Here is a 15,758-nt window from a genome sequence, read left to right as displayed (position 1 = left end):
TGTGAAAAATAAAAATAAAAATAAAAATAAAAATAAAAACAAAAATAAAAATAAATAAAAATAAATAAATAAATAAATAAGAAATAAAAACAGAAATTAAAAAAATACAAATAAGAATAATAAAATAAAAATAAATAAATAAATGAAAATTCCTGTAATGCTTATGAATCAAACAAGACACCATCAAGTGTCATGTCTCAACCTGTCCTTCTCCATGACGATATTCTTCTGGATCTCCAGCTCATTTTCCAGCACCATTGCCTGTTCCGTCAACTCGGCGATAGTCTGCGAGGCGATCTCCTTGAGCTTGACATACTTATTTTTCTCCTCTGTGATCACGTCGTAAAGTTCGCCATACTGTAGCACTCTGAGGAATAAGGAAACAATTCATTAGCAGCTCAGTCGGGCTTGAAATGAGTGCGCTCCGACAACAGATGCCTTTTAAAAGAGAGCTTCCAGTTGCTGTCAAATGAGCTTTTTTTTTTTTAAAGTGGTCACAATGTGCTGCATGTAGATCATGCACTCTCGCAAATATTAAATGCAATGCAATAATCGGGGGGGGGGGGGTCTGCAAAGCGGAATGACAACAACCACAAAAAAAGCGACACCTGCGTTGCAGCATGGCGCTCAGCTTGCTGTACTGCATCACGATGAGCTCCTTCTCTCGTAGTTCCTCTTGGATGTGCTGCTTCATTTGCTGCGAGTGGATTCAATCACACAGGTGGAGCATTTTATGGTGTTACTAGCGGCGGGGAAAAAACATGAGTAGGGCTGCGGCGATTTAATAGTTCTAGAATCGATCATTCGACCGATTAATCGGGAAAATTGGTTGAGCGTTGATTAACGAGGTTTGATGAGTTTGGGCTGGTGAGTGACATGGGTGTCAGGAAATGAGACTGTGGAACGAGGTTTTTATAGTTAACCAAATCCTCTCGAGTAAAAAAAAAAAAGTCAATTTCAGTAGGGCTGCGACGATTGAATATTTCTAGAATCGATCATTCGACCGATTAATCGGGAAAATTGGTTGAGCGTTGATTAACGAGGTTTGATGAGTTTGGGCTGGTGAGTGACATGGGTGTCAGGAATTTTTTTTATACTTAACCAAATCCTCTCAAGTTGAAAAAAAAAATTCAAGGACAAAATACATGAAAAACAAAAAATAAACGAAAATTAATTGAAACTACATCTTACGTTTATAAAAAAAAAACTACAATTAATTACTGCAAAAATGTACTTCGACTCGAAAAAGTACTCCATATATTAAAAAATAAAATAAATGGGAAAACAAATATAATTTAAAGGAAAATGAAGTACTTTGCTTTAAAAACTAATTAAAACTAAATCAAAATGAAATAAACCGAATAATAATGATCACTGTGAAGCTTTAAGACAAAATCTGCTTCACCATTTTTTGTAATCAAATCACACAAGTTTTCCGATGAATCGTTTCAGCCCGAGACATAAAACTTCTCAGTCAATAAAATATTTGTGTCTGCTTCAACCACATGGAACGTATTGCAAGTGATTACGTGTGCGCGAGTAGCACCTGAGCTCGGAGCATCTCACGGTGCTTCTGGCCCCTCTCTTCAGCTTTGATGTATGTCAAACATCGGAGGTGATGCAGTTCTTCTCTCAAGCTGTCCGATTCTCTCAGCAGCGCTTGAATGATCCCAGACTGCTGCTGCTTCTGGCTCGTCTTGTCGGCTCTTGATAACTGGCAAGGGAGCAGGTGGGGTAGAATACTTTGCATTGTTTTCAGCTGAAAAACAAGACTTGCTTTTTGGATAGCGTTGCTATTTGTTAAATATGGGGGCGTTTGAGAAAAAAACGACAAAACAACGCTACCTTTGTCCGCGTGTGAGACTAATGAGGTGGCAGTCGCTAACAGCATGGCGCCCGCCCACATGTAGCGCATCCATCCTCACCTGTTTTGCAACGCTCACTTTGAGAGCATCCACTTCCTTCTGAAGCGTTGTCCTCTGCGCGACATTGGGCCCTCTTTTCCGAAGAGCCTCCAACTGGAACGTGAAGACATAGTGGAGAAGTTCAATAGGCGTATTCCAAATTGCTAGCATTTTTTTATTATATTTTTCATTTTATTATATATTATTATCATAGCATTTCAATTGCTAGAATTTTAGCAATGTCAAAATTAAAGGATTAATCGACAACAAATCGGGATATATTTTATATTTATATTTATATGTCATATTTTTTTCTCATTTTTTTTCTTATATATTATTATTATAGCATTTCAATTGCTAGAATTTTAGCGATGTCAAAATTAATTGATTAATCGACAACAAATCGGGATATATTTAATATATCATATTTTTTATTTTTCTCATTTTTTTTCTTATATTATTATAGCATTTCAATTGCTAGAATTTTAGCGATGTCAAAATTAATTGATTAATCGACAACTAATCGAGATATATTTATATATCTTTTTTCTTCTTTTTTCTTACATATTATTATTATAGCATTTCAATTGCTAGAATTTTAGCGATGTCAAAATTAATTGATTAATCCACAACTAATCAGGATATATTTATATATCATATATTTTTTAAAATTTTTTCTTATTTTTTCTTATATATTATCATAGCATTTCAATTGCTAGAATTTTAGTGATGTCAAAATTAATCGATTAATTGACAACTAATCAGGATATATTTACATATTATATTTTTAGTTTTTTAAATTTTCTTATTTTGTTACTATATATTATTATTATAGCATTTCAATTGCTAGAATTTTAGCATGTCAAAATTAATCGATTAATCAACAACTAATTGAGATTTAAATATATTCGATGGTGACAGCCCTAGCAAACATTGCGATTTGAATACAAAAAAGGATGTAAGAAAAAACACACCCTACCTAAGTTGGCGGTAAAAAGCATTGATTTGCAGAAACACTGTTTGCGACATTTCCTAAATATGTGAAATCCCGTGTGTGTCATCCATCTTTCCTTTTATGTATGCATGAGATATGCTGACACCAATTCCCTAGATTCCCCTTCTCGTCTTTCTTTCGCTTCACAAACTGTTCACAGCGGCTAAATTACAGGAAGCTGACAGATTTGGAAAAAAAATACAGAATACGTTCCTGATGGATATGAATGTTCCTGATAACAGGAACAGCCAGTCGAAAAACGTTCCCAAACACCTGCAGTGTTAACTGTGGTCGTAAAAGCGATAGCAGAATTATCGCAAAAGACCTTTTTACTAATTTAAATACGTTACGCAATAACTCACCTGTGCTTGCATGTCAACGCAGGTAGATTGCGTGTGTTTGAGCTGCTCAGTGGCCGTGGCCAGCGCTCGCTCCATTCTCTTGAGATCTTGCATCTGCCTGAGGAGACACACAGCTTTGAAATATTCATCACCACCATCATCAAATCAATTGTTAGCGTATATTAGCGTGTAAAAGCTCAGATTTCATCTCTAGTTGCTTTATTGTTATTGTTTCTTAACATGTTTTTACATTTTTTGACTGAATGCTATTGTTTTAATTTGTTTTAAATTATTTTAACTCTTTGTAAAGTGACCTTGAGTGACTTGAAAGGCGCTTTTAAATAAAATGTATTATTATTATTATTATTATTATTATTATTATTATTATTATTATTATTATTATTATGATAATCGGGAAATCGGCAAATTTTCCATACAGTGTGTTGTTAAATTTTATTACATACAAGCATTTTTTTTTTTTTTTTTGTGGTTTGTTCACCTTTTTTTCTCTTTGAGCTGCACAGACCGAGTCTCGCAAAGCAGCTTGTGCTCACACGTGATACTTTGCAACTTCATTTCCAGGATCCCTCTGGTAATAAAAAACAAAACAAAAAACAAACGCATAAAAAAAAAAATTCTGTATAATTTTACAAATTACATTCACTCCCAAAGACGGATTTAGACGTCTTTTCAGGTTCCATCCATTCGAACCTAGATTGATATTTTAGAATAAATTAAAGAATGTACCTGCGTCCGATCAGCTCAGTTTCCTCCTCCCTGATGACCTCATGTTCCTTCTGCATGTCACTACATTTCCTCTGCATGGCCTCCACTCGTGCCTGAAGACCTTCCATCTCCTTAGCCAGCTCCTTCTTTTGTACCCTTAGGAGGTCATTTTGTTCCTCCACTTCCTTCATTTGCTGTTTAATTTGGGCCAACTGGGCGTCCATCGCTCCCAACGTCTTTACCGCAGCTCTAAAGGGCCAATTTGGTTTCACACTCATTACATCTTGACACCTTCAGGTTCCAAAAGTGGCAACAAACAGCTTTTAGCTCTTGATTTAAAAGCGCAATGAAGATTTATTAGGCAAACTTGCAACATTATGGTTTTTTTTTAAACCCAATTCAATCTAATGCAGATTGTAATTTAGTGATTTGAGTGCACTGACAGAAGGAGAGGAAAAACATCAGGTGGCGAATTGAGCCATTTCTGTTTTCTCGTGCTGACTCAACCGAAGGCATCTAAGCAGCTCATTTGGAGTTTATACCCCGAGCATTTGGAACATTTCCTCCACTTATTGGACACAGATTGTTAAACGTGTCTAAGGGACTCACTCCCTCTTGGTACGGTTCTCTCCAGTCTCCTTTAAAATCTGCTCAGGTGCGGCGAGGAGTCGACTTTTCTCGGCCTTGCAGCACACAAACACACAAGGGAGGCAGAAAGTAGATTTGTTATTTTATCGACGGCGAGATGGAATCCGACACACACACCTCTTTGATTTGTATGATTTTTTTCACTTCTTCCAGATCCTTCTCTTCTTTCAGTGTTTGGATTTGGTAGGTCTCCATGTCTTCCTTGAGATTTCTGGTTGAGTAGAAATTTCATGCACAAGTCATGTCGAACAGATTTTTTTTTTTTTTACCTGATCTCCATCTGCCTCTGGGCCACTTCCTTTTTTAATTTCTCATATTTGTCTTGCAGGGTCACCGTGGTGCTTTCGAGTTCCTGCGGAATCTGTAACAGCGACTGATTATTTATCAACTCGGGAATCGTCAACAATTCGTTTGTAAACTTACGTCGAGTTTCGACGCGATGTTGCTCTCCTTCAGCAGACATCGCTTCTCTTCCCGGAGCCTGCACCAAAGGGAAAGTAAGGTGAATGGAATATTAAAAAAAAAAAAAAAATGTGACAAGGGATGCATAAAGTAGATTTGAGTTATTGTTTTTTTTTAAACCGAGAGGTCATTGGACTGAATGTTCGGGAATCGCCGGCGCATGTTATCACGTTGCCTAGTAATGTTCCAGTGACCTCCCGCTGACCTCCACAGGGGGGAGGGGGGGAGCACTGAAGTGTTCTTTTCCATTTCTCTGGGTGCATCCGACCCCTTTGGACGCACCGATAGTGGCGTTGAGGGATTTAGAGGAAGGAAAAAAGCGAAGCCTGTGGCACAAGTGAGGAAAAATGGCTCGCCAGAGATGGGGCAGAACAGAAATAACTCCGGCACTGACGTCAAGACTCTAACCTGTGTAGAGCACTCGGACATGTAAACACATCCCAGGGAGGAAACATTAAATTCCGCTGGTGACTGGCTCAACAATTGTTGAGATAAAGCTTAAAAACACTTTGTTGTTTTACTCCCCCCTCCCCCTCCCTGTTCTAAAACGAAAAAGTTGCTTATCGGGTTCTCACCACTTGAGCTTCTGCTGCGTCACGTAGTCTCGATCCTCGGCCGCTTTCAGCTCGGCGAATGCCCGTAGGAGCTCCTGCCTTAGCTTACCCGTCTCACTCGTGGGCTCCTCGGAAAAGCTCGACTCGTTTCTCTCCGTGTCGGCTTGAAGCCGCCTTAGCTCGGCGCGAAGTCTCTTGGCCTCTTCCAAAAGTCGGCCCTCGGAATCCTGGGCACTGTTGGAAGGAAATATTCAGTGAGCTGCAAAATATTATGATGTCAAACTCCAGGCCCGGGGACCAGATACGGCCCACCACATCATTTTATGAAGATAAATTTCGCAATGACTTTGTGTCATTACTAAAATTACAAATTGTCTTTTTTAAACATAGAGATATTGCTAGCAATTTTTATTATCTTTTGAAACTATTTGAACAGTCTTTACGACAAAAATGACATTTTATCGGCAATCAATAGGTTAAAAATTCTGATCAGTCAGTTTTCTACTTTGCTCTTTATTTTGGAATTCAACTACATTCAGATCCAAAATGGCCGCATTAGTTTTGGCATACAGTTCTAGCGTCTCCACCCTTTCGTCTCAACTTGAGCTTTACTTTGGCTCCCGTGTATCAACAACAAAAAAATCGTTTGTTTCCACTAAAAACTACCCAGCATACCTCTTGATTTCTTCACTGAGTTCCCTGTAGATCGATTTCAACTTGTCCACTTTGTTTTGACTCATTTTGCCTTGTGATAGCATCTGAAAGACAATAAAAAAGTCAATAAAATGGACACATATAAAAAAAAATATGCGTAGTAATTCTTCCCGTTAATCAGAAAATCGGAAATAAAACCTTTATCGACACCGATCGAAGCATCGCAATTTCCTGACCTCACTGAAAAGCTAATCTCTAATTCCAAAGATAAAAAAAAACAAATAGCGGAAATTTTCCATCTTAAAAAGGTATGCAGGGAAAAAACATGGTGGTCTGATTATCTGCTCGTTGAAAGAGTTGCTGTGGGTAAATTTCCCCCCGTGGCGTGGTACTTTAGCGTGTCACAATGATGGAAAAGGCGGACAGGTGCTCGGCTCTTATCTTCGGAGCCAGGCGGGTCGGGATGAGGGCATAATGAGGTGGGTAACCTTGAATGTTCTCCAAGTCATCTAAAAACAACCGTATCGACTTTTAAATATAGTTAATGATGTTGTTTACGATTCATTTAAAAAAAAATCACAATCTTTTATCTTGTAAGTGGGTCATACATGCCTGCATGTTTATTGTTTAGTCATGAAATTGATCACAGACTCCGGGATCAAATTTTATTATGGTGCAGCTCATCCAAAAGGAATGAGAACAATCGAACGGATTTAGAAGCATCCGATGAGTCACCCGGTGTTGTGATTTCGACCGTCACAGATGACGCGGCCGCCGTTGCTTTATCCGAAACAGCCCCCGAGCATTTTTGAGGTCAGGCCTCGCCCCTTTTCCGGTGATGAGACCGTTAAAGAGAATTGGAAGATTTTTACAGGGGTGAGCGCGTAAGGTGTAACATGTGGTCGGCCATCTTTGAAGTGAGACGGTTGCTCAATTCGATTTATGCCCGAAGACAGCAGGCGGTCTGGATTTGGACATGCACGTGGAAATAATTGAATAAAGCAGGCAGGAGCGCGCTTAAAAAGAAAAATATAAATTTTAAAGCTAAATCTGTATGATGGAGTTGTGATAAATGTTTGTGTGACAGTCTGAATCAAAACAGAGCACGACTGAAATGTTCTGTATTGATCTCATTAGATTGTGCAGGTAAAAAAAATAAAAAATAAAAATGTAAAAATTAAACAAATTTAAAAATTAAATAATTAAATAATAAAACAAAAAAATAAAACAATAAGACAATACAACAATAGAACAATGAACAAATAAAAATAAATAAATAAATAGTCGGTGAAAAAATTGTGCAGGTCAAAATAAAACAAATAAAAAAATAATAGTCTGGTCAGTGAGAACATTGTGTATTGGAACCACAAGGAGAAAAAAATAATAATAATAATGCCCATCACTGTGGAGGGAATCATCATCTCTCTCGCAATCCTTCCTGTCATCATCCGATATTGACTTTTTGATTTGAAATTGAGCTCCGAGGCCGACTGAATTGCGCCGAAAAGGTATGGGACCTTCAGTTCTAATATTTCCCGTCGACTTCTTCCGTCTACGTTATAGAACGAAAAATATTCTGTTAGCATCCTGGTAAACAATAACTGCAGGCAAGAAATGGACGTAAGATGAAGCTTTAATATAAGTAAAAAAACCTAAAAATTAATTAACATCTGATGCAATGTTAAAAAAAAAAAACTGGAAGTTACTCCAAGCACACAGAGAATCCTTAAGCAGTGCAAATGAATCGAGGACATCCACAGAAGTCTTAATGACATCCACAAAAGCAAGTCCGCGGGATCCACTTAACTTTACGTTTTAATTTCCATCCAGCAACTGCGGGCAGCCGCTGGTCGAGACTGACATCACCTTCTTGTACAAAACACCAAAGAACATTAGTACAAATTTCTTTTTATGCTTTCCCTCGTTCCCTTGTGATAAGGGAGGGGAAATAACATTAAAAATTAATACAGGACAGAAAAGCAATAACACTCATTTGTAAGTCTCTAATGAATGCTAAACCCAAATTAATTTGCTGAATCTCAAGTAGCCAGCCTGTCCCAGAGGTTTGAAAAAGCTTGTTAGTACTGAAGTAGAGCTGCCGGGATTAATCGATTAATCGGCAAGGAATGGATTATCGAAATGATCAGCAACCGATTTTTATAATCACATTAATTGTTTTAGAGCTATTTCTTTGCCTTATGATTTTTCTAATGTCAGTAATTCATTTTGAAACCGATTATTCAATTAATCGATTCAAAAAATGTTCGATAATGCTCTTTTATGCTGCCTCACAAAAAGGGTCAAGTCAGTAGAAAAAAAAAATGCATCGCCCTTAAGTAAGTAAAGTTGTTTTCATCCTCGGGGAGACGGGCTGACTTCCGAGTGTCACCAAACGATGGCGGCAGCCCAAGGACATACAATTTGCTTTTTAAAAAAAAAAAAAAAAAAAAGATGTTGCGGCACGGCTCAAGTTTTCGCAATGCTACCAATATGTCAAACGCCATTACGTAATAGCGCTGCCCCTCCCATCCTCTTCAAGTCGGAACCCTCCCTTCCTCTCTCCTCCCTCCTTCCCTCCCTCCCTCCCTCCCTCCCTCCCTCCCTCCCTCCCTCCCTCGCTCGCCCGTCCTCATATTAATGACACAGCATCGCAAGCAGCGCCAGTTCCCCTGCACTCTCTCATCCTTGCAGGTTGCACTCACACACACTCAAACCGATCTTGACTTTTTTTCCAGATCACTTTTTTTTCGCGACTCAACAAAAATGAGGACTCTCCTAGTTTGGACCGTTCTCCTGCTCACGGCCACCTGCCATGCGGTGGTGGACTTCCCCGGTAGTTCGCACCAGAAGTGGGACTCGAGAGGAGACTCTGCCACCTCCTGTGCCATCAAGCTGAGACCTTCAGGCCAATGCGGGGGTTCCGGGGAAGAAGGTGAAGAGTGCCCCTACCAGGTGACCCTACCTCCTCTCACCATCCAGCTCCCCAAGCAGTTCAGATTACTCGAGAAGACCATGAAGGAGCTGCAGAACCTCAAGGAGGTGGTGAACAAGCTGAAGAGCAGCTGCCAGGAGTGCAGTGGTTCTCGAGGGAGCGGAGTCTACGGGCACCAGCAGGCAGACCAGGGACAGACGAAAGATGTGGACCCAAGTAGACAGGATGTTCAAAGCGGGTCCAGTCAAGAAGAAAGGGACAATGGGATGGTGTCCGGAGGTAACGTGGAAGGTGCTGGACTGGGACATCATTTTGGGAAAATCACACCTGGTCCGAGCAATATGCAGGAGATGCAGGTAAGAGGCATATTTTATTTTAATTTTAATTATTGATGGAGATATCCTCAAATGAAATAACCCTTGCTAAATATAATCTGCCAATTGGAATGAGCGGAATGTTGATTAGGTAAGAAGTTCTCATCTGGCATCATGACAGCATGAGGGAACATTCCATGTTCTATAAACAGTGTTAGAAATATGCATCTGAATGAGAGAGGTGAAAATCATTCGTTTAATCGACAAAATTGATTATCAAATTAATCATCATTTTTTTCATAGTAATCGTTAAGAGCTGTTTGTACCAAATGATTGTTCATATTTTCGAATTGTAGGTGCTGCAAATGAATCATTCTCAGATTTCTTTCATCATTCATGAAAGGAAACTGATTTATCCTTTGTGTTGAATCCAAATAAGATTTGCAAACATCTGCTTTTACTTTGGAAAACAATGGCCATCAATTCTTCTTGTGTGATGCTGCTTAACTTTACTATCATTTGTTTTATTAATCACTAAATAATACCAAATAAAAGTAATTGCTGAAAAAAAAGCAATCTGGAAAAAAAAATTGATAGACCAACGCAAATCAAATTGTTCACGATTATTTGATTGATCGATTAAACAATCGATTCTACAAATATTCAATAATGACATCTTAAATCTGAATGACGGTAAATTTTTGCTTTGCGCAAATCAAATTATATCCGGTTATTCGATTAATCGATTAAATAATCGATTCTAAAAAATATTCAATAATGACAGCTTAAATCTGAATGACGGTAAATTTTTGTTTTGCCTGCTAAGCTTTTCACCTCCACACATCCATTTTTGGCCACCATCCAACAACCACACGATCTCTATTCTCGAAAATTCCAATCGGCCGCTCGACCGAGCGCACAAGCTGAGTCACTAAAGCTTTCGAATCACCGCGTTCATCCAGGTGAAGCTGAACAGGATGTCAGTGAGCCTTCGCAACGCCAGGAACCAAATCTCCGCCCTGCAAGGTCGCATGGAAGGCCTCAACCTCCTCAACATGGACAACGTACAATCCATGGTGGACAGACGAGTGGAAAACATCACCGGGGTGGTCAACAAACTGAGCACCACCTGCACGGCGCAGTGTGCCGTACAAAACACGCCACAATGTAAGCATTTTTTTTTCCCCTGACTTGTCGTGTGACATCACCAATCCTCAAAGCGTCCATTTTGAAAATGGGTTCAATAGTTCGTACGGTTCTCCCGGGCCGAATTCCTGCCAAATGACGTTAAATAAGTAGCTAATAATAATCTCTAGAAAAACAACAAAGTCTTGGTGGTCACCTTGAAAAAGGGGAGTGAATAGTTTCAGGATGTCCTCATGAGAAATACTTACAATTGACTTCTTATGTAAGACGGCGGCGCTTAAGTGCCCTGAAATTCCATCACATTTTTTTTTTATGTTCTCCAAAAATGGGGAGAGGGAGAAACAAGGACTTGAAAAACAAACATGCTAGCAAAAAAGCACTCCATTTTTTTTTTTGTACACGGGTGAAAGAGAATGTGAAGCTATATTCAGATTTTTTTTTTTTTTGTGTGGGAGAATGTTTGAGCTTATTTCTAAGAAGATTATGTTGTGAAGCGAATCACAGCATTCAACTTGCTTTTTTTTCCTCCTTTGAAACTCCACTTTGACGCCGAATGTTTAACCCGGACGTGTCCTCCATCATTTATTCAATTTCTGCTCTTTAAGTTTTTTTATTTCCTCTTGACTTAAGATTTCTTTTTTTCCTCATTCACCATCTAATCCTTCTTTCCTGTCTGCCTCGCCCGTTTTGGAGGTCATGCTCTTGTGTGCTCAGTCCTGCGTGAAACAACTCCTTCTCATTATCTCTCGCCAACAACACAAGGAGCAATGTAGGCGGCTTTTCTGACATTAGACACGGGTGGTTGGTGAGTTGGGATGGGGGGGACGTTCATCTTTGCCTTCTTGCAATATTTGCCTCAAGAAGCGACTAATGGTTCTGACACGAGTCGTGCTCGGACTATCTGAAGCGAATCCAAATGCAGAAAAAAGAAACATCTGTTGCCTTAGAGACGAGCGACAATCTAATGACGGAATCTTTTTTCGACGTGTCACACCATTCCACTTGTTTCTCACGATTCGTCCCAGATGTTAAATGAATTCGCGGAGATAAACAAAAGTCAAAAGTGCTTGGAGGGGGGGGTGAAAAAAAAAAATCTGCAAGGCTCGATTTACTTAAGAAGCGGCTGCAGCGTGGAAATGTTTGGATGTGCTATTTAAAATGTGCAGAAGCAGTAAAGCTCAGAGGAGAATTGCACCAACAAATTTTTAAATGGATCACGTGCGGGAGGACTTAGCGAGCGAGCGCACTGCCGCAGCACTTTGAATGGGCTTTAAAAAGTCATCTCAGAGCATCAGTCATGCAGTACGAGGCAAAAGGCAACTTCTGGGGATGTATTTATCCCCAACTTATTTTGCCAGTCCCTGCCACTAGCGGTAATCTTCCTTTTTCCACTCCCACCGGGATGAATTAAGGGCCTTGAGGTGAAGTGACAGGAATTAATGTTCATGTTCAGCAACATTAACTCACTCAAACAGTGAGAACTGGCACGGTGAATTCAATGCATGTTCCAGCAAGGTACTTGAATTTTACTTGGGTTATAAAAAAAAAAAAAAAAAAGGTCCATCGGAAAGTCAAGAGGAAACACATTTGTATTCCGGATGAAGGACTGATCGTACACGACGGCCGGCTGTCATGTTGCATTTTGTTGCTAGTCACTTATCTCACCGCAGTCAAAACGGGATGCGACGATAATTCACGCGGTAACTGTCAGTCACGTGACTTGTCAAGCGAGCCGGAAAGCCATTAAGGAATCTAAACGGCGTGCTGAGAATCTTGTAAAACAAAAAGGCTGGCGAGAGGGGCATCCAAAAGAACTCAAGCTTAGGGTTTGGAAAACTTGACCAGCGCATTGCGCAATGTGTCTTCCTCACTCAGGCAAGATAAGTGTCTGTTTGGAGTAATGGTACCGGGCCGTACCATAGTAGGGGGGTGCATATTTTTCCTTCCACTTTGCGAAAACACTACTGGATACCCCATTACGTCTCAGCTCCGCCTCCCTAATCTACAGAAAATGTATCAAAAAGAGTCCACATGCAGTCTGCTCCAGTCAGCAAGATGGAGGCCCCATGGGACGAACCACTTTAATCCAGTGACACACTTTCCCACATTTTTTGACAAGTCTGAGCAGTCTTTTCGCCCAGCATGCAGAGCAACCACAGGGGAACAAGTGTTCAAAGATGGAATGAGGCAGGTTTATGTGTTTTGAAAAGATTTGGATTTCCTGGGGTGTAGGTCAATGGTTTTTATCTCCCTAAATGTCGCCTTGGTCCGTGACATTCTTTTTGGTCGGGGTTCTGCTTCTGGGTCAGGTTGAGATGCTAGGACATTTTTTATAAAGTCGGGGGGGGGAGTTGGCGAACCGTTTTGCGTTGAAATACAGTGCCTTAGGATTTAATTCAGCGCTGAAAACTTTCATTATGATTAAAAATTGAATTACTTTCTTCAGCCTCCGGGGCCATTTCTATTACGGTACTCTTGGCAGGGCTGGAAAAAAAAAACTGAGAGGAAAGATTGAATATCATCCAGTCACATTCCCCTCGCAAATAACCTCGCTTCGATTCACTTTCACAGTCATTTTAGCTCCTCGAGACTGTTCCGACTACAATGTGCTGGAGACACGGAAGAACGGGGTCTATCGTATCACCCCCGACCCCCGCAATGGAACCTTCGAAGCCTATTGTGACATGGAGTCTTTTGGCGGCGGCTGGACGGTTATCCAGCAGCGACTCGACGGTTCTGTCAGCTTCAACCGGACCTGGAATGAATACAAGAAGGGCTTCGGGAACCTCAGGTAGAATTATGTTCCGTCTTGTCCTTCGTTTACCGTCACCGGACTCTCCCCTTGCAACTTGTCCCCTTTGCGGTCGTAAAGTAAATTCAGTATGACTAACAGTGTCCTCTCGTGAACAACTTGACATAATTTATCGTTATCTCTTTTGCCCTTTATCGTAGAGGCGAGTTCTGGCTAGGCAATGACCACATCCATCTTCTGACAAAAGCTAAAGACATGACGCTACGGATCGAGCTGGAGGATTTCGAGGGTGTACGGGAGTACGCCAAGTATGACCAGTTCTACGTAGCCAACGATTTCCTCCGATACCGACTGTCCATCAGTGGATACAGGTAGCGCAAAATCAAGACAATAAAAATAAAAGTGCAAGGTGATAAAACACCGACGTGTCGTTACAGTGGGACAGCCGGGAACGCCATCACCTTCAACAAGCACTTCAACCACGATCAAAAGTTCTTCTCCACCCCGGATCGAGATAACGACATGTACCCGTCGGGAAATTGCGGCGCCTACTATAGCTCCGGCTGGTGGTTTGACGCCTGCATGTCAGCCAACCTCAACGGCAAGTACTACCACAAGAGGTACAAGGGGGTCAGGAACGGGATCTTCTGGGGGACTTGGCATAACATGTCGACGGAGTACTACCCGACCAACTACAGGCAGGCCTTCAAGACGGTCAAGATGATGATACGGCCTAAGCATTACGCTCCGTAAGAGGAGCCGGTGAAGGAATATGAGTAAATATGGACAGACAGAAGTTGGACAGACTGTAGACTCACGTTATACATTACCGTATTTTTCAGACTATAAGGCGCAGTCTCAATGAACAGGTCCACTTTTTGGATATTTTTACATCGCAAGAAATCGAAAGAAATTTTATTCAAATTGAATTTCACTCCATACTATCGATTTTAAGAGTAAATTAAAGTGCAACTTATAGTCCAGAAAATACGATACACAACAATCACGATCGTAGAACAGTTGGCCACAGTCCAAAAACGAGATGCACCGATATTAATACCGTAAGTACACAAGTGTAATTTAGCATTTGTACTCCGTTTGGAAAAAAAAAAATGCTACCGGTGCATCCCTAGACCAAACAAAAACATCAGTCCTTTTAGTTCTCCACTGTGGCGTATATAGCCTTCTAAATGTTGAATTAAAATGACAATAAAGGAAAATGGACTGTGAACAATGACCGACTAATAGAAATATCGCACGAGCTGTGTAAAAGCTAGCCTCCTGCAGGGGCCATCATATTAAACGGGGTGTTACCATTTTTTCCACCGGTTCTCTGTCAATAATCCACTTCCTGTCCTGCTGCATCTTTCTATTAAACCAGCTTAGACTCGGCTCAATGCACAGAGGTAGTAAAACTAATGAGCTATCATTTTCTCCACTCCAAACGCTTTCATAATTAACAACAGCCATTCAAGTGAGTTATACCAGAACTGGAAAAAGTCTCGTTTTTTTTGAGAGGGTCGAAGCGGTGACGGGCAGCAGTATACAAGTAATAGCCTCCCTTGATTTTTTAATTAAAGTCACTCTGCCCATATTCCATCATCTGATACAATATAAAGCATATTTGTTTAATTAATGATTCCTGCATTGTACTTGACATGGTTGAAATAAGTAGGACTCAGCAGGAAGAAACATAACCATATTGTTTTTCAGATCATAATTACTGGAGTGCAGAAAAAGTAAAAAAAAAAAGAAAAGTCTCACTACTTGTACAATACTGCCACCTAACGCCAGATCACTGTATTGCATCATTTTATTCCTTCTAACACACTGTGAATGAGCAGAATGCAGAATTAAGGACGTGTACAGTATTTATTTTTATTTTGTGAAATTTGATAGACTTTATAATGTCCGGGAGTCATACAAAAAGTAAGGTCTGATAATAATGATGATGTTAATATTTCAGCAATGAAGAAGACATTGTTGTGGCCATTCGTACTATAATGAGTGTGTGAAGCTTTGCGTATGTGTACAATATATTTTCTATCATTCATAGTCATTGTCATCCCAAAGGATATGCACTTTTGATATTTAAAAAAAATAATAAACTTCCATTTCAATGGCTATACTGTGTGTTGTGACTTTTTGAAATAAAAAAATGAACGGCACCGACACACGTGAATAAAGGCTGATAATATATATCATGTTTTAAATTCATACCTGATCCAGAAGTTGAAAAGTAGACCGAGCAGAAGGCGTCTCTAAAAGTGAAGCATCAGTTGCTATGGCAACAAGAGGGGCGTCCTCCTCCTCCTCAACTTTATTCTGCAT

General features: G+C 40.1%; 2 protein-coding genes across 2 annotated transcripts in view; one reads left to right on the top strand and one right to left on the bottom strand.

Moving 5' to 3' along the window:
- ccdc146 (coiled-coil domain containing 146) overlaps positions 1 to 15,758 on the bottom strand; it is a 23,720-nt gene extending 7,962 nt beyond the window's left edge. The window contains exons 1-14 of the mRNA XM_088366934.1: positions 15,648 to 15,758; positions 6,305 to 6,387; positions 5,651 to 5,863; positions 5,037 to 5,094; positions 4,883 to 4,974; positions 4,731 to 4,824; positions 4,575 to 4,648; positions 3,987 to 4,214; positions 3,739 to 3,828; positions 3,261 to 3,357; positions 1,926 to 2,018; positions 1,547 to 1,714; positions 609 to 697; positions 203 to 367 (exon numbers count right to left, since the gene is read on the bottom strand). Coding sequence (XP_088223060.1) covers positions 203 to 367; positions 609 to 697; positions 1,547 to 1,714; positions 1,926 to 2,018; positions 3,261 to 3,357; positions 3,739 to 3,828; positions 3,987 to 4,214; positions 4,575 to 4,648; positions 4,731 to 4,824; positions 4,883 to 4,974; positions 5,037 to 5,094; positions 5,651 to 5,863; positions 6,305 to 6,387; positions 15,648 to 15,758 — 1,655 coding nt within the window. The remainder of the gene's footprint in view (positions 1 to 202; positions 368 to 608; positions 698 to 1,546; positions 1,715 to 1,925; positions 2,019 to 3,260; positions 3,358 to 3,738; positions 3,829 to 3,986; positions 4,215 to 4,574; positions 4,649 to 4,730; positions 4,825 to 4,882; positions 4,975 to 5,036; positions 5,095 to 5,650; positions 5,864 to 6,304; positions 6,388 to 15,647) is intronic.
- On the top strand, positions 8,934 to 15,551 carry fgl2a (fibrinogen-like 2a). Its single transcript, XM_088367498.1, has 5 exons — positions 8,934 to 9,571; positions 10,492 to 10,696; positions 13,247 to 13,466; positions 13,628 to 13,798; positions 13,865 to 15,551. Exons 1-5 carry the CDS (start codon positions 9,047 to 9,049, stop codon positions 14,178 to 14,180), a joined length of 1,437 nt encoding a protein of 478 aa, XP_088223624.1. The 5' UTR covers positions 8,934 to 9,046; the 3' UTR covers positions 14,181 to 15,551.

This window comes from Syngnathus floridae, chromosome 22 (genome assembly GCF_059516105.1).
Source record: "Syngnathus floridae isolate MCC-2025c chromosome 22, RoL_Sflo_1.0, whole genome shotgun sequence".
Lineage (NCBI taxonomy): Eukaryota > Metazoa > Chordata > Actinopteri > Syngnathiformes > Syngnathidae > Syngnathus > Syngnathus floridae.
This window is presented reverse-complemented; position numbering and strand designations above follow the sequence as displayed.